We start from the raw sequence: 24,534 nt of genomic DNA on the forward strand, positions 1-24,534 counted from the left end.
TGAAGTATGTAATTAAAAGAAAAGCACAACACAAAATATTAAGTGTACAATGATAATTCTTGCTTTAAGAGGCATGCTCATATTGTGGTTGTGAGCAGTTTAAAAGAGGCAACCAGTTGGTCAGCCAGTAGCAGAGGTCAGCAAGGGGAACAGGAGAGAGAGCAAGAACACATTGCCAGGAAGTACGTGACAAAATATTTGTCCAACTTAAAAAAAAACACAGGGGAAAAGTATAAAATTTTTGAATTAATCTGGTCTGGTGGAAACAGAGTGACTTTAAGGCAACAATGTCAGCAGAAGTCCGACTGAGAGAATTGAAGTTGCTGATTTTATCAGGAAGGTTACTCAGTGTCGAGGGGCTGCTGGACGTTTTCGTTTGTGCGTTCGAGGAGCTGAGGGGTTCGGCTTTGACAGGCGAGAAACACGTCCGGGATTTCCTAATGTGGGGTAAGTACCTTTCAGGGGGGGGAAAAAATCTATTCCCCTTTATTGAAGCCGTCAGTGGAAAACTCTCGCAAGTCTGAGTCACAACGTTGTGAGCTCGACCCCCCCACTCCAGACACTTAAGCACATAAACTTCGTTCAGTACGGAGGGAGTGCTACACTGTCGGATGTGCCGTCTTTCAGATGAGACATTTAACCGAGCCCCCATCTGCCCTCTCGGGTGGATGTAAAAGTTCCCATTGACACAATTTGAAGAAAAGTGGGGGAATTCTCCCCAGCGTCCCGACCAATATACGTCCCTCAATCAATGTCACGGATTGTCCGGTCATTATCACATTGCTGTTTGTGGGGTCTTGCTGTGCAAAAATAGGCTGCTGCATTTCCTACATTACAACAGCGACTACATTTCATTGGCTGTAAAGCACTTTGGGACATCCCGCGATTGTGAAAACACTGTATAAATTCAAGCTTTTCCTTCTGACTATTAGAATGAGCTCCGTCTGAAAAGGAAGAATGTGCAGGGCTAGGGGGAGAAGGTGGGGGAGCGGCACAAGGTAAACTGCTCCTTCAGAGAGCTGGCACAGACATGACGGGCTGAATGGCCTCCTTCTGTGTTTGTAGCAATTCTGTGTTTTTACTGTCGTCCCCTCCCTGCTGTACATTTTGCGGATGTGTCCATATATTTCTCACTGAACCCCATGGAGTTCCGTCTATATATCACACTGTTCCCAGAGTGTATCCTCTATATGTTGCATGGCTCCCCATTCCTCTACCTTTATATATCAACTGTTCCCATCATTAGTCCTCTATAAAACTCAGTTCATGTCCTCCATCAAAAGTAAAGATGGCAACTCCTGTCCAATATGAAATGTGGCTCAATCTTTCGACAGGGACCCTGATAGCCAAATAGATCAAAATAACCCATCCATCATAGTCAGCTCTACCAACCAAAGGGTTCCATGCTCAACTCCAAGCCTGTGCTGAGATAACTTTCACCAAGTCCCATTCACCCATCACTCCCACTTTGCTCGCTGACCTACATTGGCTTGCAGTCCAGCAATATCTTGATTTTAAAATTCTCGTCCTTGTTTTCAAATCCCTTCATGGCCTCGCCCCTCCCTATCTCTGTAGCCTCCTCCAGCCCCACAACCCTCCGAAGTCTCTGCAGTCCTCTAATTCCAGCCTCGTGAGCATTCCTGATTTTAATCGCTCCACCATTGGCGGCCGTGCCTTCAGCTGCCTGGGGCCCTAAGCTCTGGAATTCCCTCCCTAAACCTCTCCACCTCTCCTTCCACCTTTAAGACTCTCTTTAAAACCTACCTTTTTGACTAAGCTTTTGGTCACCAGTCCTAATATCTCCTTATGTGTCTTGGTGTCAAATGTTTGTCTGTTAATGCTCCTGTGAGGCACCTTGGGATGTTTAACTATGATAAAGGTGCTATATAAATGCAAGTTGATATTGCTCTTGCTCTGAGTCGGTTCAGCAATATATTTGCTATAAATTCCTTCAGAACCTGCAGATAGAATCATTGAATCATAGAATGATTACAGCACAGAAGGAGGCCATTCAGCCCATTATGTCTGTGCCAGGTCTCTGCACGAGCAATTTAGCTAGCCCCACTCCCCGGCTGTGTTTCCCATGGCCCTGCCAACTTTTTCCCTTCAGATACTTATCTGATTACCTTCTGAAAGCCACAGTTGAATCTGCCTCCACCACACTCTCAGGCAGTGCATTCCAGGGCCTCACTCACTGCGTAAAAAAGTTTCTCCTCTTGTCACCTCTGGTTCTTTTGCCATTCACCTTAAATCGGTGTCCTCTGGTTCTTGACCTTCCGCCAATGGGAACCGTTTCTCCCTCTCTACTCTGAACAGACCACTCATAATTTTGAACACCTCTATCAAATCTCCTCTCAATCTCCTCTTCTCTGAGAAGCTTCTGCAATCTATCCACATAACTGAAGTCTCGTGTCCCTGGAACCATTCTCGTGAATCTTTTCTGCACCCTCTCTAATGCCTTCACATCCTTCCTAAAGTGTGCTGCCCAGAATTGGGCGCAATATACCAACTGTGGCCAATTAATGAGAGAGAAAGTTCAACATTTCTTCACCGGATCACAATCTGGCAGGCTCTACTGGAAAAGATAGATAGCCGATTGCCAGGTGAGGATAGGATGGGGGTTTGGCCGTGATGCACGCCATGGTTAAATAGCTGGCCTAAGCTCACACATTAAAGAATGGCCAATTGAGTTGCAGGGCTGCCAGTTGGGCTCAGGGGCGTTGTTGCGAAAGATTGGTTTTGGAGGGACATGCTTAAATCCATAAAGCAAAACTTGGGTCACTCTCTCTCGCTGACTGAGCATTGCAGAGCTGGAACACGGCCAAGTATTGAAGATGCCAGGATTAGCGCTGAACGTAATTAACAGAGGATGACTTCACTCTGTCCTCAGCAGCTGTCCTTGCCTGTCAGCAGAAGTGACTCTCCTGGAGTACAGGTCACATTTTATCACTTGCGTTCCACTCTGGCTAGGGCTGCAGTTTGCAATGGTTGAAACGAAAAAAGCAATCAAGAGAAATTCTGTCACTTTCCAGTCCTTTTTGCTTCTCTCTTCCCCCTTGTCCAACACCTCTGACCCACCCCTTCCCTTTTGGAAGGCACTGACGCTCCCCAGGCTCCATCTGCTTTCTGACTCATGTAGCTATCGTTCATATGTGATAAAAGCAGAGAATGCTGGAAATCCTCAGCAGGTCTGGAGGCATCTGTGGTGAGAGAAACAGAGTCAATGTTTCAGGTCGGTGAACTTTCCACAGAACTGGCAAAGGTTAGAGAGTTAACAGTTCTTAAACAAGTATGAGGCAGGGAAAGTGGGGGGAGCGTAGGATAGAACAAAAGTGAAAGTCTACGATAGGGCAGAAGGCAGGAGAGGTGAAATGATAAAAGGGGCTGAAGATGCAAAGCAAAGGTAATGGGACACGTAAAGAAACAAAAGATGGGTTTAGTGGAGGTGAAAATGGGAAAAAGCAGAATCGTCGCCAGCAGCTTCTGTTGGGAAAAATGGGGACAGTGGCGATGATCTGAAATGGTTGAACTCGATGTTGAGTTCGGCAGGCTGTAGAGTAACTAACTGAAAGATGAGGTGCTGTCCCTCAAGCTTACTTGAGCTTCTATAGGAGGCTGAGGACAGAGAGGTCGAGCGAGACGGAGAATTAAAATGACAGACAACCGGGTCATGTTTGCAGACTGAATGGAAGTGTTCAGCAAAACTCTTCATATGTGACCTGGACACTTGCTGCCAGTGGTCTATTTGACTGTGTAAGGCATCACAGTTGAGTCCAAACCTGCACTGCCCAACAGTAGCAGTCTTCCGATTTACTCTATCAAAACCCCTCATATTTTTGAACACCTCTACTAAATCGCTCCTTCCTTGCCAGCTCATTTGCATTTAACAGGCCTTAGCTCTTTCCCACTAGACTCTGCGGCAGGCTAACCTCAGTAGGACTCATCATGCCAAGAGGGGGCAGGCAAACTCTGGTCTTATTTCTTTACCCATTGGCAGACCGAGTGCAGGAGCTGGCTGCTCCATACCCTCTCCCCCCACCAGACATACAGCACTGTGAGTTCCCACTGCTCTCCGCCTTCCCCAAATGTCAGGGACTGTGTGCTGTGAGGAAAAAGTAGAAGAAATGGCAGCTTGTGTCCACAACATGGGGGGTGGGGGGGTATAGACTGCAAGTATTGACAACCAAATCAACCATGAGGGTGGGACATCACACCCGAATTCAGCCCTGCTCCCACTGATATCCAATAGGAAGCACTAGATTACAGTCAAGAGCACAAGTCTCTGAATTTAGTCGTTGCTCGGAGGGTAGCTACCATCTCAGAGTCAGGCAGTTGTGGGTTCAATCCCCACTCCATAGTCCAAATTGACGCTCCTAGTGCAGTACTGAGGGAGTGCTGCACTGCTGAAGGTGCCTTATCTCAGACGAGACATCAAACTGAGGCTTCGCCTGCCCTCTCAGTTGGGACTAAAAGATCTCATGGCCACTATGATGAAGGAGAGCAGGGGAGTTCTTCCTGATGTTCTGGTCAATATTGACACCTCAACCAATGGGGCTAAAAAGCTGATTAGTTGGTAATTATTGTTGTTTGTGGGATCTTGCTGTGCACATATTGGCTGCCACGTCTCCTACATTACAACAGTGACTCCGCTTCAAAAAGTGCCTCATTGGCTGTAAAGGGCTTTGGAACCTCCCACCACCGCGAAAGGCATTTCATTTAAATTTTCCTCCCTTCCGCCCTCCACCTCTTCCCCCTCTCCCTCCCTCCTACACCGGAGAATAGCAGCAACCCACTGCAGGAGGTCCCGCATTGCCGGATGGAACCCGAACGGTGGGGCCAAGAGCAGGGGCTGCTCATGTCCTGTTGTGTTTTTTTTTTTCATATTTTGCCAGCTCATCCGATCGTGAGGAAGGTGTCGGCTATGCAGCTGCACAGCGACGACTTTGAAATCCTGAAAGTCATCGGCCGAGGAGCTTTTAGTGAGGTAGGCTGGCCTGTGCCAAGCTCTGCTTTTATAGAACTGTCACCCTGAGCACCTGCTATTGTGTGTGATGATGTTTCTTCTCCAAATGTCAGGTGGATTAGTGGATAGGTCCACATGTAGTCTCCGCACACCGCCAAGGCCAAAGGAATAGTCCAGTTGACAAAACTATAAAGTCAGGATCATAAGACTAATATCACATAGCATTACAATGAATGTACAGCACAGAAACCAGGCCATTTGGCCCATCTGCTCCATGATGGTGTTTATGCTCTCACCCTTCTTCATCTCAGCCTATCAGCCTCACCTTCTACTCCTTTCACCCTCATGTGTTTATCTAACTTCCCCTTAAATGTATCTGCGCTGTTCTCCTCAGCCAGTCCCTGTGGTGGCGAGTTCCTCATTCATAACGTTTTAGAAATTTAGAACAGAGTCATAGAGTCATTTACGTCACAGAAACAGGCCATTCAGCCCATCCTGTCTGTACCATATCAAAAAGAACTATCCAGCTTAATCCCACTTTCCAGCTGTTGGTCTGTAGCCCGGTAGGTTACAGCATTTCAGGTGCTTATCCAAGTGTTTTTTAACTGTGATGAGGGTTTCTGCCTCTACCACCCTTTCAGACAGCACATTCCAGATCCCTATCACTCTCTGGGTGAAAACATTTCTCAACTCCCCTCTAATCCATCTACCAATTACTTTAAATCTATACCCTCCAGGTTATGACCTCTGTGCTAAGGGAAATAGGTCCTTCCTATCCACTCTATCTAGGCCCCCCATAATTTTATACACCTCAATTAAATCTCCCCTCAGCGCCAAAGAAAACAGCCCCAGCCTGTCCAATTTTTCCTCATAGCTAAAATTCTCCAATCCTGGCAACATCCTTGTAAATTTCCTCTGTACCCTCTCCTGTGCAATCGAACCACACTCTGGATAAAGATGTTTGTCCCCAATTCCATATTAGATTTATTAGTGACTATTATGGCCCCTAATTTTGGACTTCAGCACAAGTGGAAACATCTCCTCGGTGTCTACCCTATGAAACCTTTTCATAATTTTGAAGAAGTCTATCAGATCCTCTATTAGACCCCTTAACCTTTTCCTTTCTAGAAAAAGGAGGACCAGATAGCCAATTAAATTGAGGTGGAGACAGAGGCATTAAAGAGAGACTCACCAACAAGAACTCCTCATTAACAAATAACATTTGTGCCACACAAGTGCCAGGTAATGACCATCTCCAATACGAGAGAATCTAACCATCTCCCCATGACAGTCAATGGCATTACCATCACTGAATCCCCCACTATCAACATCCTGGGGGTTACCATTGACCAGAAACGTAACTGAACCAGCCACATAAATACCATGGCTACAAAAGCAGTGAGTAACTCACCTCCTGACTCCCCAAAGCCTGTCCACCATCTACTAGGCACAAGTCAGGAGTGTGATGGAATACTCTCCACTTGCCTGGATGGGTGCAGCTCCAACAACACTCAAGAAGCTCGACACCATCCAGGACAAAGCAGCCCACTTGATCAACACCCCATCCACCATGTTAAACACTCACTCCCTTCACCAATGACCCACAGTGGCAGCAGTGTGTACCATCTACACGATGCACTGCAGCAACTCACCAAGGCTCCTTCGACAGCACCTTCCAAACCCATGACCTCTACCAACCAGAAGGACAAGGGCAGCAGTTGCGTGGGAGAGATGAGAGAAACAGGGATTGTTCTCCTTAGAGCAGAGAAGGTTAAGGGGGCATTTAATAAAGGTGCTCAAAATTATGAAGGATTTTGACAGAGTAAATAAGGAGAAACTTTTTGCAGTGGTAGGAGAATCAATGACCAAAGGACATAGATTTAAAATGATTGGCAAAAGAACCAGTGAGTTGTTGTGATGTGGAACGCGCTGCGTGAAAGGGCGGTGGAAGCAGATTCAATAGTAACTTTCAAAAGGGAATTGGATAAATACTTGGAAAGGAAACATTTGCAGGGCTATGGGGAAAGAACGGGGGCGGGGGGTCATGGGGGGGGTGGTGGGGGTAGTGGGACTAATTGGATAGCTCTTTCAAAGAGCCAACACTGGTCTAATGGGCTGAATGGCCTCCTACTGTGCTGTATCAGTCTGTCATCTCTTGATTGAGTGACCTGCTACTGGATATCGAGGTGGGGCAGGACCAATCTCGGCAGTGACTCCCCACTCCGCCACTTCTCTCCCTCGCCCCACCGCGACACACAGCTGAGGGCTGCCCCGGCCCAGTGGAGCTGGACTCTGGTAAAGGTCCCACATTCAGGAGAAGAGGAGAATAACAATTGGAAAGAGAAATCGAAGTCACCAATAATTTTGTGTCACTTGCAATTTATTAAGACATAGGATATGAAATTGACGGCTAGGAAATGACTATCTGATCCAGCAAGCCTGCTCCACACTCATGTTGGCTGCAACTTTGTGACAAAACACTTCCTCCATCTGCTCCTCCCCCTCTCTCCACTCCTCCCTTCCCCCAACTCCCTCTCCTCTCTCCTCTTCTTCCATTCGCCCCTCTAATCCCCTCCTACCCCATTACTCATGTAATCAATCTCCAGGGAGAGCCATAAAACCAAGAAAAACCCAAGGACAATAATGGGGAAAATGCTCGGAAAAATTCCGCCCCGATGCTGTCAGGCAATGAAAACTGATCCACGCCACACAGACCGAGTATTATCAATGAAGACACTAACCTTCTATATGATGCGATCTCTGACCCAGTCAAGAACCGGGGAGCAGCTCCCTCTTGAAGGCAGAGAGTCAGCAGCTGCCAAACCAGCCAGAAACACACTTCAGAGGCCGACTACTGTCTGGGGATACAGGAACCGCCAAACATCCAGTCCATTTCGACACTGACAGACTTTAAAGTCTTGTTAAGCCACAAGAATCTATAATCCCCTGGATAATCGTGAAGTGTTCGAATCCTCTGACAAAACAGTCGAACGGGTTTTGCTTCAGTGTCTGAAATGTAGTTCGCAAATTCAGTGAGTTAACTGGGTTTGGGGGCTCTGCCCCTGGCTGTCAGATATAATAACCCAGAAACTGGGAGGATTGCTGGCAGGTAGTAGAGCATTGAAAGCCTCCTGTGTGTTCTTTCTGCTAGATTGCGGTGGTGAGACTGAAACACACGGACCAAGTGTATGCGATGAAGAGGATGAACAAGTGGGACATGTTAAACCGAGAGGAGGTAGGAGGGTTCGGGTCCACATGGACACCACTGACTTTCAGATCAGCAAATGTAACACCCTGTCAGAAACCCCAATTTGAAAGGGTCACTGGATTAAGGAGTCATGGAGCGAGATTTAACAGTGAGACTCACTGCATCCACTAAGATTGAGTAAAAACATTCCCTGCTCACTGTCCCATCAAACACTGCCAGGGCAAGTACAGCACAAGGCCCCCTCGACACATAAAAAATATATAAAGGGGGCCTGAGGAATAAAGGCCACCTTATAAAAAAAAAACGGGGTTAGAAAAAAAAAAACAGGGTTAGAAAAGAAAACGGGGTTAGATACAGAAAAAAACCCAGATCAGATACAGAGTAAAGCTCCCTCTGCACTGTCCCCATCAAACACTCCCAGGACAGCTACAGCACAGGGTTAGATACAGAGTAAAGCTCCCTCGACACTGTCCCCATTGAACACTCCCAGGACAGGTACAGCACGGGGTTGGCTGTTGCTTGATTGGAGGTGCTGAGTGCTGATTGCGGCAACGAGCCTCAGCTGACACTGCTGATGGCAGTTGGAGGTTGCTGAGGTGGAGAGAGGAGCTACACTGAGCAGACGGAGAGCAGTTACAACCAAGCAGAAGGAAAGCTTGAACAACAATCACCTTTACAGTGAAGAAAGAGACTTTTTTTGAAACAAGGCTTTGTTTGGAGGTGGGTGCCGAACACCGGAAGTTTTTTTTTCTTTGGACTGTTGGGGGAGGAACAAGTGGCTGAAACAACAAGGGGTGCTACTGTAATAAGCACACAGGGAAGCTCCCTCCCCACCTCAATTGCCCAGCCTGGGTCAACTGAAGCTGCCTGGCTAAAGAGACAGAAGGGGATAGCTTGTGCCTGGGCAGCTTCAGCTGACCCAGGTGAAGACGCCTCCCCCGACCAGAAGGCCAAGAATGTTGGCAAAGACTGTTTTAAGTGTGCTGTGTGCACCACCTCCAGAAAGCAAGTCATCCCTGACAGCCTGTCTTTCCCTCTCCTTTATACCCTCAGCCTCTCCCCTAACCTGTTGTTTTTTTTTCCAGTATCTTTTGTAAACCTTTCATTTTGTTCGATTTGCAAGCCTACAATTCAGGGTGGGTTTAGCTCTTGGACCCATGGCAACCCCTTCATCACCGGTGGCGGAACCCTCTACTACCTATGCAGCTGCAGCCTCTGTGGCTCCCCATGTGGTTCCGTCACCTTTTAAATTGATAACATCCAGCTATGGGGTGAAGAGCTATCCCCACCCCAACATGTCCATTGAGGCCTGCGTAAAGGCAATGGCTGAGGTTGTTGGCCCCTCGGCCATTGTTGCGGCCTCAAAGATGTACGGGAAGGCTGTGTTCTTCCCGAAGACTGAGTGGGCGGTTCCCTGGCCCTGAGTAAGGGACTCACTGTGGGGGAGACCTTCCTTCCGGTGGACCTGCTGGGGGCAACTGCGCAGGGGATCAAGCTATCAAACATCCCACCTTTCATTCCCAGTGAGCTCCTCCTCCCCCATCTGCACCATCTGGGGGAGGTAACGTCGGGGATCACCCGTGTCCCGCTCGGTCTTCAGGAGAACAGCCTCTGGTATGTGTACTTCTTCCGCCGCCAACTCTTTATGCAACTAGTGCAGGACGTGGCCTTGGAGGGCCACTTCAATGTGGAGTTCCAGGGGGCGGCCTACCATGCCTGCAATGGGTGGGCCATGTTCGTAAGAACTGCCCCAACCTCCTGGCCGCCAACTCTACCTCGGTGGCCCAGGGTGGCGCTGCCGCACCTCCCCCTGCTCCCCCGTCACCTGTAGCAACTGCTGCTCAAACGGTTCAGGAGGCCGTGGTTTCCAAGGCCTCCAGTGGGAAGGGGGAGACCCGTCTGGGTGGAAGGAAGGCATGGCGCAAAGCAAAACACCCAAAGCCGCGCCCCCTGGATGTAACAGGGCAACCTGAGTCTGGGCTTAGCCCTAGGCCCAATCCGGGGGAGCCCACCTGCCCCGCGGCCGAGCTCGGGCTCAAGGAATCTGAGCAGGAGGTTGCGAGGGCAGAAGCAAAGGCCTCTATTGAGATGGAGGTCTGTGAGCCTATGCGCCCCTCCTGGAATAAGAGGAGGAGGCACCCCTCCTCTGAAGAGGACTAGGAGTTGCCGGGTCCATCGCCTGGCGCGGGTCCTCTGATTTCCCCCACCACCAACACCATCGGGGCCTTTAGCCCTAAGCAGCAGGCCTCTGTCCCTCAGGATGGAGTGGGGAAAGCCCTTGTAAATTTGGAACTCCGAATGAGGAGGGAGAGGGCTCGCCTGTGGTGGGGGAGCCTGTGGACCCCAGGGGAGAGGTTTCTCCTTTGTCCAATGCCTTGGGTGTTCTGGGTGGGGGCGGGACCTGTGAGGATCACCCCTCCCAGCAGCCCGACACTGCCGCCTGGGATGTACCCGATCCTGAGGCCAATTTGCATAATTCCCCATCTGCTGGGTCTGTGGGCGCTGGCGGCGCAGGAGATGGCCTCCTCTCTCCGCCTCCGTTCTCGGCTCCGGCTAGATTTCCGGAGTCGGGAACTTCCATCTCCCCTGGGCTACTCACTGGCCTGGGGCTGGAGGTGGAGGGGGGTCCTGAACCGCTGGTGCCCATAGGCTCCAGCCAAATGGATGAACCCAGAGAGGGCTCCTCCGCCATCGATCCAGGGGGTGGGATCGTGATGGAGGTGGGACCAGCTGGCGCGGCCGGGACGTCCGCCCTGCAGTGTGTGCTGGGTGTGTCAGCGGCTGGTGGTGACGACCCGGAGGAGGATGGGGACTTGGTGTGGGGCATGGAGGATGACCTTGAATCCATCACCAGTGAGGCGGTGGACTCCCTCGTGCCTCCCACTGAGTCTCCTCTCATCCCCGCAGAACTCCGGGACTTCCTCGCTGCATGAAGGGGTTGCCGCAATAATGTTCAGCTGGCTCTTGGCCGGTGGTCGAATCTGGCGCTGATCATCCAGTCCATCCGTGCCGCCTTCAAAAAGGTGGGGAAGTGCGGGCGTGAAACTGGTTGAGAGTTTAAAACGTTCCTCAATGGGTTGCTGGGGGAGTGCAAGGTGAGGTGGACTTCCGCTCTCTCCTCACAGTGAGGTGATGGTGACAATCAAAGTACTTTTGACATGAAGATAACCATAGCCAGCCTCAACATCAACGGCAGCAGGGGATCTCCCTGCAGATTTCACAATCTCGTAGTACTCAGGGAAGGGAGATATGCAGTGAGCTTTCTGCAGGAAACCCACACCGTTCCGGGAGACAAAGCCACCTGGCTCCTGGAGTGGGAGGGTGGGGTCTACATGAGTCAACTCACCCCTATTTCTAGTGGGGTGGATATCTTGTTGGCCCCGACTTTTCAGCTGGAGATCTTGGGGTCAAGGAGCTTGTGCCAGGCCGTTTGCTTTACCTCGCCGTTCGCCAGGGTAGCGTGCCGCTCCACTTTGTGAACGTGTACGCACCCAGGCCCGGCGCGTTGCAAGTGTGCTTCTTTAAAGAAGTGTCCGCTCTCTTGAGCTCTATCGATGGCAGCGAGTGCATCATCTTCAGGGGGGATTTTAACTGTACCCTCGAGGTGACGGATCGCTCCGGTCCCCAGCGCAGCCAAGCGCCAGTGGAGACGTTGAGGGAACTGATTAGCTCCCTTGACTTGGTGGACGTCTGGCGGAATCTCCATCCTGACTCCAGTGCCTTAACCTGGAGGTCTGGAGGAGGAGGGTCTTGAATCGACCGCCTCTACATTTCACAGGCGTATGTCTTCCGCGTCTTGGTAGCCTCCATGTGGCTGGTGCTGTGCTCGGACCATCCCTGGTGTGGACGAAGTTCACTCCGCTCCACACACGGGCAGAGTCTGCGTACTGGCACTTTAACAACTGGCTGCTGGAGGGCGTGCGATTCTGGGACTTGTTCCGTTGATTCTGGGCCGACTGGAGAAGGAAGCAGGGGGGCTTCCCCTCCTTGAGGCTATGGTGGGATGTGGGCAAGACTCACATCCGCGTCTTCTGTCAGGAGCACGCGAGGGGGTCGACCAAGAGGCGGGAAGCCGAGATCGGGCGCCTGGAGAGGGAGGTGCTCGACTTGGAGTCCCGCATCGGTCATTTCGTCATGGACCTAGCCCTGTAGCAGGTGTACAAAGAGAAGGGCGCACTGAGGGACCTGCAACTCATAGGGTCCCAAGGCGTGTACATGAGGTCGCGGATCCAGATCCTGGAAGATTTGGACCGCGTCTCACCCTTCTTCTACTCGCTGGAAAAGTAGTGGGGGGTCCGTAAGCAGCTCGTTGAGCTGCTGGCCAACGACAGATCCTCCATCACGGATCTGGAGGGAATGGGCCCTTTGATCCGTACCTACTACGGCACGTTGTTCTCTCTGGATTCGTCTGGTGAGGATGCGCGCAAAGTTTTGTGAAAGGACCTGCTGAAGGTCAGCCCGGAGGGCGCCGAAGGATTGGAGGCTCCGCTCACGTTGGCGGAGCCGACTGGCGCCCTCCACCAGCTCTCGAGGGGCAAATCCCCAGGGCTAGACGGCCCCCACTCGGCTGGAACTGCACATCAGACCCAGGCCCCGAAACCCTCCTTGGGAGCTGGTCCCACACAACCCGAGCCACCTCTAGGAAATGCCCTTCATGCCATTCCACACGGTGTGGAGGGGTTTCCTTACAGGCTGCTCTTGCACACTCTCCACTTCCTCGCCCTCATCTGCCGCTCGGACAGACGTGGCGGTTCGTGTTGCCATCTGGCGGCGAGGGGAAATCCCAGTGGAGCTCTCTCCATGCGGGAGTCCTCCCCTTTTACATCGGGGTGGAGTGTGCTGCAAAGGGCAGTCCCATGCAATCGACTTTTAAATAGGTTCACGGACTCCCAGGACACCTGTAATTTCTGCGGCCTGGATGAGTCCGTGTTCCATGAAGTGTGCGAGGTTGCAGCCCCTCTTTGAATATTTATAGGGGCTGCTCCTCAAGGTTTGGCTGCACTTCAGCCCCACACCCCTGATCTTTGGGCACCCGGTGCGGAGGAGGGTGGGCCGGAAAGAGGATCTCCTCATCAGTCTGCTCCTGGGCCTGGCCTGTAATGAAATATAGGTATAATAGGCTTAATTAGGTAGAATTTAGATATAATTAATACATTATACCTTTTAGAATTAAAGATTGAATAAATGGTCAGTTTTCAAGACTCACTGAAATTCCCTTTAAGGGCAAAGTTAAAAAATCCATGAACATCTCTGTTACAATGGAATGTGTACCAGATACGCCTTTTAAGGTAAATGGGAGAGGCTACACATGTTCCCTACTGATAACTATAATCCGAATTAGTTGATAATATTAATGATATAGACAGACCGACTTAAGGAGATGGTACAAGGTACCATCAAAGAACCATCACAGATGATCAATCACAATTTGGAATGTTACCCACAAAAACACAGATGCCACGTAAATCCAATTTAATCCAAAAAGGCAAAAACAGTTACTGCACAAATTTAATTAAAAATCTTTTAAGTATAAAACACATTTATAAAGTTAAGTCTTAGTGTTATTATAAAACACAACAGACATTTTGACCAGATAAAAGCTCACAACTTCATGATAAGGGAATTCCCAGCAGATAATTAATTGGCAATAAAGTAGCTAATGATATTACCATAATTGGGAGTAATAATGATATTACCATATATGGATAACGAAAGCGGGAAAAACACGCACAAAAAGATAACACCTACATTCCAAAAGACAAGTTAATAGATTAGAAACAGTATAAATGTGAAAGTCAAGAAATCATTGGTATTAAAATTCCTCATCAATGCTACTCACCCTGTGGTAAGAACGGCTGACTGCATGACAAGAGAATCCTGCTCTTAACTAAGAGCGTTCTGTCTTGTTAGGCAGGAGACTTACTCGGGGAATTTAAGGTAACAGTTGACTTCGAATTTTGATGGTTATTCTAAGGTATTTTGCTGCAACATTGTCAAAATTGAAATTTTGGAGTTTATTTTAGAAATACGATTATGGTTTACATCTCTTAGTAATCTTTGATATTGTCATATACTTATCCACTTGTTAAATTCTTTAATAAATATGTAACATTTAATAAATCGTCTCATGTAGCATTCTGTATACAACTACAAGAACCCCCTCTCTGTGTCTCTTCAAGTGGAGAGATATGTATTGAAGAGAGCTTCCCAGACCCTTATAATATCTGGGATATTTATGACTTATTTTTTAAAATAGGCTATCCGAAATATAGTAATATTCTCTATGAGTTTTCTTTCTTTGAGGGAAAGCTAGTTCAATTCTTTGGACCCAAAATAAGTGTCTATAAGAGTTTGTCTGGTTTGAACTTAATTAAAGGAGATTCATAGGGATGTACTCCTGATTTGCTTTAGTCCCTACCAGGGGTTAAAGTCATAAAGCACTTCAGTTGGCACCCCACATTAAGCAATTCACAGGTCTAGGCTGCGGGCTGTTGGGGGGGGGTCTGTCCATCCTGATTGCCTGCCCCTCTTCTGAGGTTACGTTCGCGTCTGGGTGTCCTTGGAGAAGGAGCATGCGGTGTCCGCCGGTACGCTTGAGGCCTTCCCTGACCAGTGGGCACCGCAGGGGCTGGAGTGCATCATTGATGCCGAGAATGGCATTTTAATTTGAGTTTTTGTTTGATTTATTCGATTTTAATAAAGTTATTTTATGAAATGTATATAAGGGGGGGCCTGAGGAATAAAGGCCCCCCTCAACATAAAATACATAAAAGGGGCTGGGGTATAAATGCCACCTTATATTAAAAAAACAGGGTTAGATACAGAGTAAAGCTCCCTCTACAGTGTTCCATCAATATACCCCAGTCCCCAAACATAGAAAAGGAATGCATTGTTGGACATGAGAGCCAATTTCTGTTGTCCGCACTGGCTGTCCTTAGTGAGATATCCAAATGCTGTTGAGTTGGGGTAGGGTTGTGATGTGAGGCCACATCTATGAGGGATTAGTTTGAAATTGCTTGAAGTCATTCACATGGGACCAGCAGTTTTGGCCAGAATTGAACCCAGTCCTGGAAGTGAGTGGCCAGTGTCTGTCCCACTGCGTTGTCCGGGCTGTCATGTGTTGGCTTTTTAATGTTAAACCTTCAAACAGAAAACAAGTTATCACAAATTATTTCCCCAGACTGCTCGTTTCCGGGAGGAGCATGATGTCCTTGTGAATGGGAACAGTCGTTGGATCACGAAACTGCACTTTGCCTTTCAAGATACGGATCATTTGGTGTGTTCTTCAGGCAGAGTAATCTTGGCTGACAAGTAATTGATAGTTCATACTGTCACAGATAGAGTCCCTGCCGTATCATCAATAATTACTCACCCACACAACCTGATCCATCGCTGACCCACAGAGGCCCTCCTGTCCAACATTGACCCATACTGACCCACAGAATTTCTCCTGTTATATGATTGAATCACATAAACACTTATTGGTAATTGTACTGACGGGAGAATTGTCCTCTTTTAAAGGGTTTGTATTATTACAAAGAGAAAGCGGAAATGAGGAGTGTGATTAGCCTGAGATGTTAGGTCAAGTATCACCGGCCGTCAACCTCAAGACGGTGACAAAATGAGCTAAGGTTCCTCCTAATCCAGGTGGCTATGGTGAATCCTGCTGGAAAGCACGTGGGTGTGAGTTTCTGGAGACTGGGCTGGGTTGTAATGTAACTCACTGCCTAGACAAGAGGAATGGGGAAGTAATGGAGGGACTGTGGGAACCATGACCCAGAGAGAGTTGGTGCCTTTAGGGTGAGTGAGGAGGAACTTTGAAGGAAAGAGCAAACTTTCATTTCTATAGCGCCTTTCACAACCACAACCTCAGGACATCCCAAAGCGTCTTACAGTCAATGAAATACCTTTTGAAGTGCAGTCACTGTTATAATGTTGGGAAATGCCAATTTGCACAAAGCAAGCTCCTACAAACAGCAATGTGATAATGACCAGACCATTTTTTTTTTTGTGATTTTGGTTGAGGGATAATTATTGGGCAGGACACCAGGGTGAACTACCCTGTCCTTCAAGCTGGCACCATGGGATCAGACAAGTCTTTGGTTTAAGCATCTCAATCTGAAAGAGAGTACCTCTGGCAGTGCAGCACTCCCTCAGTACTGCACTGGGAGCATCAGCTTGGATTTTATGCTCACGAGTTCTAACTCAGAGGTGAGAGTGCTGCCCACTGAGCCACTGCCGGGGAAGAATATCTATGCCAGCTGATTGGGGTCTTCTTACTGCCCACATTTTACTGTTGTCTGAATACATATCACTTTGGCAGCTTCCTTGAGACCAGTGTGAATGTGGTGAAGGATTTCTTGATGTCTGCTCTTTAAGAAAAGCTTATGAAGTTCTGGATTACATCCTCCCCTTTGCAGTATTTCATCATGGATTATTATGCGGGTGGAGATTTTCTGACCTTGTTGAGCAGGTTTGGCGACCGCTTGCCAGAAGATATGGCCCAGTTCTACCTCGCGGAACTAGCGCTGGCTATCAACGCTGTACATGACCTTGGCTACGTGCACAGGTGAGTAACGCTCAGCCCTCATTACATGACTTGGACTGCCCTGCCCATTCCCTCATTACAAAGACTTGCATTTATATAGCGCCTTTCATCACCTCAGATCATCCCAGCGTGCTTGCCCACATCCCATGAATGAATATTTTAAAGAAATGAAATACTTCTTGAAGTGAAGTTGCTGTTGGAATGTAGGAAATGGGGATGGCCGATTTGCACACCCTTCAGTTGTTATTGGTACTGGCAGCATGAGGTGCAGGGTTACTGATGGATTGGTCTACCCTAAGGTCTGTGTGGCAGTTACAGCTCACTTGGTGACAGGTACAGTACTGACTAGTGCTGGCAGCTGAACCAGGGTGTAATGCACAGCTGATTTAAACACTAGATACTACATACCTCCCTGCCACTGACCTCGTAAAATGAATGACTGATTTGTTTCTCCTTTTCTTTCCTGGCCGAGAGTGGATCGTACTCACAGTGTGACATGGAATATGACCAGTTCAATATTTATCTCTTGATGGCATTGAGCCATGCTTGAGTAGGGGACCCTGGCGGGGAGCGGGAGTGGGGGAGGGGGCTGCCAGCTGCTCTGTGGCACCTCAGCCAAACACCCATTCTTCATGTGTGAAGAAGACAGTGTCAGGGAGAAAGAAAGAAAGATGGGAGGAAGAGAGACAGATAGGGAGAAAGTAAGGATGTCTGCTCTCTGCGTTGACTAGGGCAAGTGGCAATGAGGGCTTGCTAACCTGCTATGTACTGGCATTGGCAGTTCTTGTAGGGTTTGACCCCAATTTCGGGAGGTATCACTTTAACAGTGACAGCCTCACACATCATCGCAAGAAGTGATGTCAACCAACACGTGACAGTTCAGTTGGAGTTATGTTAGTCACACAGTCATATGTGTATTATTGAGCTCTATTGTAAACCTGTTACTTCATTATAAAGAACCCACTCCTTGATTACCTTTCAACTCAAGATTATCTGGTATCTTATTCCTGATTAAGGCAATAAGACAACAGTAACAGTTGGTGTTTAACCCTCCAATACTGTTAACCCCATGGACTTGCGAGGATTAACCCAGAAACACAAGGGAAAGATGATAAAACTGAAATATATACAAGACATGCCTCATTGGTTGGAATTCTGTTCTGGGCAGCAGCTTCAAGCAATGCCACATTATGAAAAAAAAATTGTTTGTGTTTGAAACTTTGGCTGTCACATGCATTATGCTCTCTTTTTTTCAGGGACGTGAAACCAGATAATGTTCTCCTGGATGTGAGTGGCCACATCAAGTTGGCTGACTTTGGTTCCTGTCTTCGGTTGAATGTTGAGGGCCATGTGAGTACAGTTCTTGTGACCGTCAGGGACAAATTAGGCTGAATGTTAAAAGGAAAGAAAGAACAAATTTTCCTTTCAACTTCACAGGATGTTCCAAAGCATTTCACGCACAATAGAACAGGAGGAAGCTATTCAGCCCCTCGGGCCTACTCTGCTATTCAATTAAATCAAGGGTGATCCACACCTCTACCAACCTTTGCTCCACATCCCTTGATAGTTCTACCTAAGTCGCCTGAGTCCGCAAGTTGTGGGTTCAAGTCCCACTCCAGAGACTTGAGAACAAAAATCTAGGCTGACCCTCCAGCAATGCAGTACTGAGGGAGTGTGCTGTCTTTCAGAATAAGACGTTAAACCAAGGCTGTGACTTCCCCCTCAGGTGGATGTTAACGAACCCACAGCCACTGTGCGAGGGAGAGCAGGAGGTCCTGGCCAATATTTACCCCTAAAAAAACAACAATCACTAAAACTCTGGTCATTATCACATTGCTGTTTATGGGATCTTGCTGTGCGCAATTGTTTTCTTTCTCTCTGACAAGCTCCATTTGTCCCAGAATCCATAGCCCGAAGGGGGAGGAGTTCTAGCGTTCTTTTGTGTGAAACAAAACGTGCTTGAAGTATTTTTAACCTGTCTTCACTGTTGTAATGTAAAGTAGGTGGCTGCTGGATTCAGGGGGTCGAGATTTTAAGGGTGTAGTGAAGAAGTGAGGTCTCGGCATTAGATTGATCACTCCCGCATCCATCCTCCTTTAGAAACAATGAAGAGTTTGTTTTCTTCCTCTGGCTGGGAGAAAACTGATAGGAAATTTTAATTGAGAGTAGGATTGAAGTTGACCTGCTTGGTAGGGTCCAATATCCTCATGGAAGACCACCCAAGACATAAGGACCACCCAAGCTATCAATGCCCAATCTTACCCCCAGTTTTCTCCTTAAGGAACAGATCCCTGTTAGAAACCATTTCCACAACCACTGCTAAGCCCCCTCATACCGCCAACCAAATGGCTCAATGCACAAGGCCTACCTACCCAATGAATGCTGAGGCCAAGCTTTTTTATGATTCATTCCCAGGATGTGGGCATCGCTGGCAAGAGCAGCATTTAATGCCCATCCTTAAATGCCCCTGGGAAGGCAGTGGTGAGCCATCTTCCTGAATACAACTGAGTGGTTTGCCGGACTTTCTCAGAGGGCAGTTAAGAGTCAACCACATTGCTTTGGGTCTGGAGTCACGTGTGGGCCAGACCAGGTAAGGACGGCAGATTTGCTTCCCTAAAGGGCGTTAGTGAACAGGTTGTGTTTTTGCAACAATCCAGTAGTTTCATGGCCACCATTACTGATGCTAGCTTTTTATTCCAGATTTATTTAATTAATTGAGTTAAAATTCCTCACCTGCCATGGTGGGATTTGGACTCATGTCTCCAGATCAGTCGTCCAGGCCTCTGGATTACTAGTTCAGTAAGATAAGCAAGATGCTACTGTACCCCTAATGGTAACAATTCTTCTACCGCCCAGATACAAACAGATAACTCAGCCCATACAGCGATCGAAGCTGTGAACCTCCAGGACAGTCTGGGCACTGTGTTAACCACACAGCCAACGTCCTCAATCTAGGACTTTGACCGTAAGAGCTCAAGAGAACAGACTTTTCTCCCCCTGGATGACTTTGCTCCCTGACTAGGGTTGCCACTTTGGTTCAACGTATTCCTCGAAGTGTTGTCCCATGGCCTTCCCACCTCCAACCGCCCCCGCCCCCACGCTCCAGCCATTGGCCACTCATCACGTCCATCATAACTAGGCACTGCCTTGATTGGATAATTCGTGATCGCCAGTCAAACAGCCTTTTTTCCACCTCCACTATTATTATAACTGATAAATGGAAAGAGTTTTTTGTTAACGCCTCAATAGATTCTCTGAGGGTGATTTGCTTGCAGGAGGTTAATCTTGAATATTTGGAGATTCCAGGGCAATCTGGAGGGTTGGCGTTGCATATCTCTGACCCTGTGCCATTTCCTTCCAGGTACAGTCAGCGGTGGCAGTGGGCACCCCCGACTACATCTCACCAGAGATCCTACAAGCAGTGGAAGACACCTCAGCAACGTACGGCACAGAGTGTGATTGGTGGTCACTTGGGATCTGTTCTTATGAGATGCTTTTTGGACAGACGCCCTTCTACGCTGACACCCTGGCAGAAACATTTGGGAAAATTATCAATTACAGGGTTAGTGACAAGGAACAGACTTTTGAGCAACAGAATGTATTTACATCAGAGCCCAGAGCAGAGAGAGCCTTTTAATGGGAGCAGGGTGTACAACAGAGGGAGCGTTATAACTGAGAGCCTTATACTGAGGGTGGCATGTATAACAGGAACAATGTTATTAACTGATATCCTTAACAATACAACTGCCTCAGATATTATTCACTCCTTCTACTAAATTAGCCCAGTATTTTATTTGCCTGTTATACTACAACTAAACAGTTTGCAGACAGGTTTCTATGTTTATCCACAATAACTCTTCCTTTTGCGAATAAGAATACTTGATAACTGTTTAATACCAGCTCTCCCTTTTTAGTTATTATGCCCCGTGGTAATTATTTTTCTGCATTTCCACATTAAACATCAGCTGCCACCTGTTAGCCCAGTTCTGATCTAAATCCTTCTGCATCTCCCTGCGCTGGGGCTGGGGGTATTTCGAAGGGTTGCCAACCTTCCAGAATTGGTCTGTAGCCTCCAGGACACTGCTACGAGTAACCCAGGAGAATAATTATTGGGGCATGAAATTTTGCTTCCATTTTGCTTGAATGTTTCAGTTTCGCGGTTGTAAATATATTGACGTTGAGAAAGACGGCTGTTGACTGGCAGTCAGAAGTCACCCAGCTGGGCAACGAAGAGCCTTTTTGCTTTCCAATTGGCTGTGAGAAGGTGGGGCCCCATGAAGACGGAAGGGTTGGGCTATCAATGGCGGGAGCGTGGAGACAGGGTGCTGGAGGCAGGAGGTCATTTGACAAAACCTCCAGGAATTGGCTGAACTGAAGTTGCCAATCCAAGTGTTTCGGGCTGTCGCAACCAGTCTCAGCCATAGCCCAACACAAAGATTGGTGATGAGCCTCTGGGCCAGTCAGGGGAGAGTAACTTTCTCATTTCACTCCCCTCCCTCCCCCTCAGGAGAACTTACGGTTCCCGGACTCAGTGTCTGATGTGACGGGTGAGGCGAGGGGTTTCATCCAGAACTTGGTTTGCCACAGGGAGGAACGGCTAGGGCGGAACGGAGTGGAGGACTTGAAGAAGCACCCATTCTTCGCCGGCATCGAGTGGGACATTATCGATCAGTGTGAGCCTCCCTTCCTCCCAATAGTGACCAATCCTATGGACACCTCAAACTTTGATGTGGAGAATGAAAACTTCAGCTACCCCGTGCGTATTCAGGCAAATTCTAGTCTCCAAAAACCTTTTGTTGACTTAATCTTTACTTTCAGTGATGGTTTCAAGCTGGGATACAGTAGCATAGCAGTTATGTTACTGGCTAATAATTCCAGGGACATAAGTTCAAATCTGACTGTGACAGTTGGCGAATTTAAATTCAATTAATGAAATACAACTTAGAGTTTAAAAGCTATTATCAGTAATGACGATAAAACTTCTGGATTGTTGTTTAAAAACCCCTCTGGTTCATTAATAGTCTTCAGGCCTGAAGAGGTATTTGCATGTGCCTCCAGCTCTGTTGTAATGTAGTTGCCTCTTTGCTGTCTTAAGATGGTTCCTCAAGGCCATAGACTCTGGACTTACCAGCACTGCCCCCATCCTGTGAATGAACTAATAAAAAACTCAAGTTGAGGACAACGCAAATGAAAAAGTTAATACTTTTGATCGTCCCATTTGAAACCAGAGACTGCATGGGTTTGATGCAAAGTAAATATAATAAACTTATATCATAAAAACTTGGGTATTGCTGAAAATAGAGACATCTTGTCAAAGCTTTTCATCTTGCACTCATCAGGACAATCCACAAGAATACCAATGTGAGGGAAAACAACAGCTTTATACTGCCTGAGAAGAGAGTGCTGATTGGTTGGAAAGTGAACTCTGGTTGGTAGAGGCGTTGCCATGGAGAATGCACCAGTTTATGGTGACCGACAGTTAACTGCCAAGCTTTGTTTGAAATTTAAGCCAGGCAGCTTGACTCTGATTGGCCAAGGCATTGCCCCGAGGAATGAACCAGTGAATGGCTGCCACTTATTTTGTTGAGCTGAAACAGGCGCAATGTGTGTATATGTTCTTTCTGTCTGCCAAGAACAGGGCCTGTGTATTAATATATGTAGCTTCCAGTACACGCAAATGCACCGCACTGTGAGCCCTATTGATGATCTTAAATTGGTTGTCAAATCAAGAGGCCCAGGAGACTCTGGCCTCCATACATCCTTCAGAATCTGCAGGCCGTGAACCTCATCAAGAGGAGTAAGGTGCCTTAGAAAGCTTCAGGAATAAAGAACGAAAATCTTGCATTTATATAGCACCTTTCACCACCTCAGGACGTCCCAACTCCTCTACCACTCAGAGTTCACTTGCCAACCAATCAGCACTCTCTTCTCATACAGTATAAAGTTGTTGTTTTCCCTCACATTGGTATTCTTGTAGATTGTCCTGATGAGTGCAAGATGAAAAACTTCGACATGTCTCTATTCTCAGCAATACTCAAGTTCTGTACTAACAAATGACTATTAATAATTTAAAAAAACTTATTTTGTAACGCACAAGAAGACGAGGTTCAATTGGCTGAAGCATTCGAAAGGACCCTGAAAGTAGTCACAAATAAATCCGATAGGGAATTCAGAAGAAACTCCTTTGCCCAGAGAGTGGTGAGAATGTGGAACTCGCTACCATATGGAGTGGTTGAGATGAACAGCATAGATACATTTAAGTGGAAGCTGGATAAACACATGAGGGAGAAAGGAATAGAAGGATATGTTGATAGGGTGAGATGAAGTAGGGTGGGAGGAGACTCATGTAGAGCATTAACACCAGCATGGATCAGTTGGGCCGAATGGCCTGTTCCTGTGCTGTAAATTCTCTGGAATTCCACATTCCCAGTGGAAAGTGAACTAACAGACAACATGTGTCGGAAATAGTGCAGTCTCGAGCCTTCTCAGGACATGGAAATACCCCTTTTAATGTTAGGGCCACTGTACTGGGAGGCAAAAAGTTGATTAGTGAGCGATTTCTGCAGATTCCCAAAGAGACAAACGGAAAAGCAATTCCGTCGGTAAGCGTGTGGGTGTTGAGTTACATAAGAACACAAGCAACCTGCGGCCGTGAACCTTTAGCGACCATCAACCACTGAATCTTATCAATTAAAGTTAAAAGGCTAGTAACCTTCAAGAACCCTTAGCAACCAGTGACAGCTAGCAATGAGCACAAGAGACTCACGCTCCCTGGACTCCTAGCAACCTGCGACTAATAAGCCGCGTCATCGGAGAAGAGAGGGGCCTGGTCTCCAAAGTCCCTTAGAGTGCAGCAGCTAATGATCTTCATTACCAGCAAGAGGCTTCTGACTCCAGGTACCTTAAACCATCTGCAGGTTAGGAATTAAATCAAGAGGCCCAGCAGACCCTGGCCTCTAGACATCCTTAGCAATCTGCAGGCTGTGAACCTCATCAAGCGGAGTAAAATGCCCTGGTCTTTCAGGTGTCTTAGTGTGCTGCAGGAATAAAGAACGAAAGTCTTGCATTTATATAGCCCCTTTCACCACCTCAGGACGTCCCAAAGTGCCTTACAGCCAACGAAGTACTTTTCGACGTGCAACCAATGTTGGAAAAGTGGCAGCCAACGTGTGCACAGCAAGATCCCACAACCATCACTGTGATAATGACCAGATAATCTGTTTCTGTGATGTTGATTGAGGGATAGACATTGATCAGGGGGGAACTCTCCTGCTTTTTTTTAAATAGTGGCCCTGGCATCTTTTAACGCCCAGCCGAGAGGGCAGGCGGGGCCTCCGTTTAACGTCTCGTCGAAAAGACGGCGTGTCCGACAGTGCGGCACTCCCCCAGTGCTGCACTTAGAGTGTCAGTCTAGCTTTTTGCGCTCACATACCTGGAATGGCGCTCGAACTTGGTAGCAGTGAGTGATCCCGAGAGACACTGATCTCCTGGCATCCTTAGCAGCTTGCAGTCAATGGCATTCCCGGAGAAATAAAATCTGCACTCCCTCTGTCATTTAGGAAGAGGAAAGCTTTCATTACAGCAAAGGTATTGCATTACGAGTTCTTGGTTTTCAGCATCCAATGTTAAGAACCATTTATTCTGTGGAATCTGATCATTCGGCCTTCAGGTGTGTTTAAGCGGTCTTCAAATTACAAATTATACAGTAACAGACCATTCCGCACTGATCCATGCTCTACACGAACCTACTCCCACCCCTCCTTTTTCACCCTTTCAACATATCCTTCTATTCCTTTCTCCCTCATGTGTTTATCC

At 47.7% G+C, this 24,534-nt stretch overlaps 1 protein-coding gene across 1 annotated transcript in view; it reads left to right on the plus strand.

Moving 5' to 3' along the window:
* The first annotated feature begins 287 nt into the window (after positions 1-287).
* The window catches only part of LOC137353156 (serine/threonine-protein kinase MRCK alpha), a 29,708-nt gene continuing 5,461 nt past the window's right edge, over positions 288-24,534 (plus strand). The window contains exons 1-10 of the mRNA XM_068019204.1: positions 288-447; positions 4,893-4,984; positions 8,115-8,198; positions 15,352-15,447; positions 16,592-16,740; positions 17,976-18,069; positions 20,081-20,281; positions 21,227-21,487; positions 22,450-22,516; positions 23,188-23,321. Of these exons, the coding sequence (XP_067875305.1) occupies positions 288-447; positions 4,893-4,984; positions 8,115-8,198; positions 15,352-15,447; positions 16,592-16,740; positions 17,976-18,069; positions 20,081-20,281; positions 21,227-21,487; positions 22,450-22,516; positions 23,188-23,321 (1,338 nt within the window). The remainder of the gene's footprint in view (positions 448-4,892; positions 4,985-8,114; positions 8,199-15,351; positions 15,448-16,591; positions 16,741-17,975; positions 18,070-20,080; positions 20,282-21,226; positions 21,488-22,449; positions 22,517-23,187; positions 23,322-24,534) is intronic.

The sequence above is a fragment of the Heterodontus francisci genome, chromosome 40, assembly GCF_036365525.1.
Source record: "Heterodontus francisci isolate sHetFra1 chromosome 40, sHetFra1.hap1, whole genome shotgun sequence".
Lineage (NCBI taxonomy): Eukaryota > Metazoa > Chordata > Chondrichthyes > Heterodontiformes > Heterodontidae > Heterodontus > Heterodontus francisci.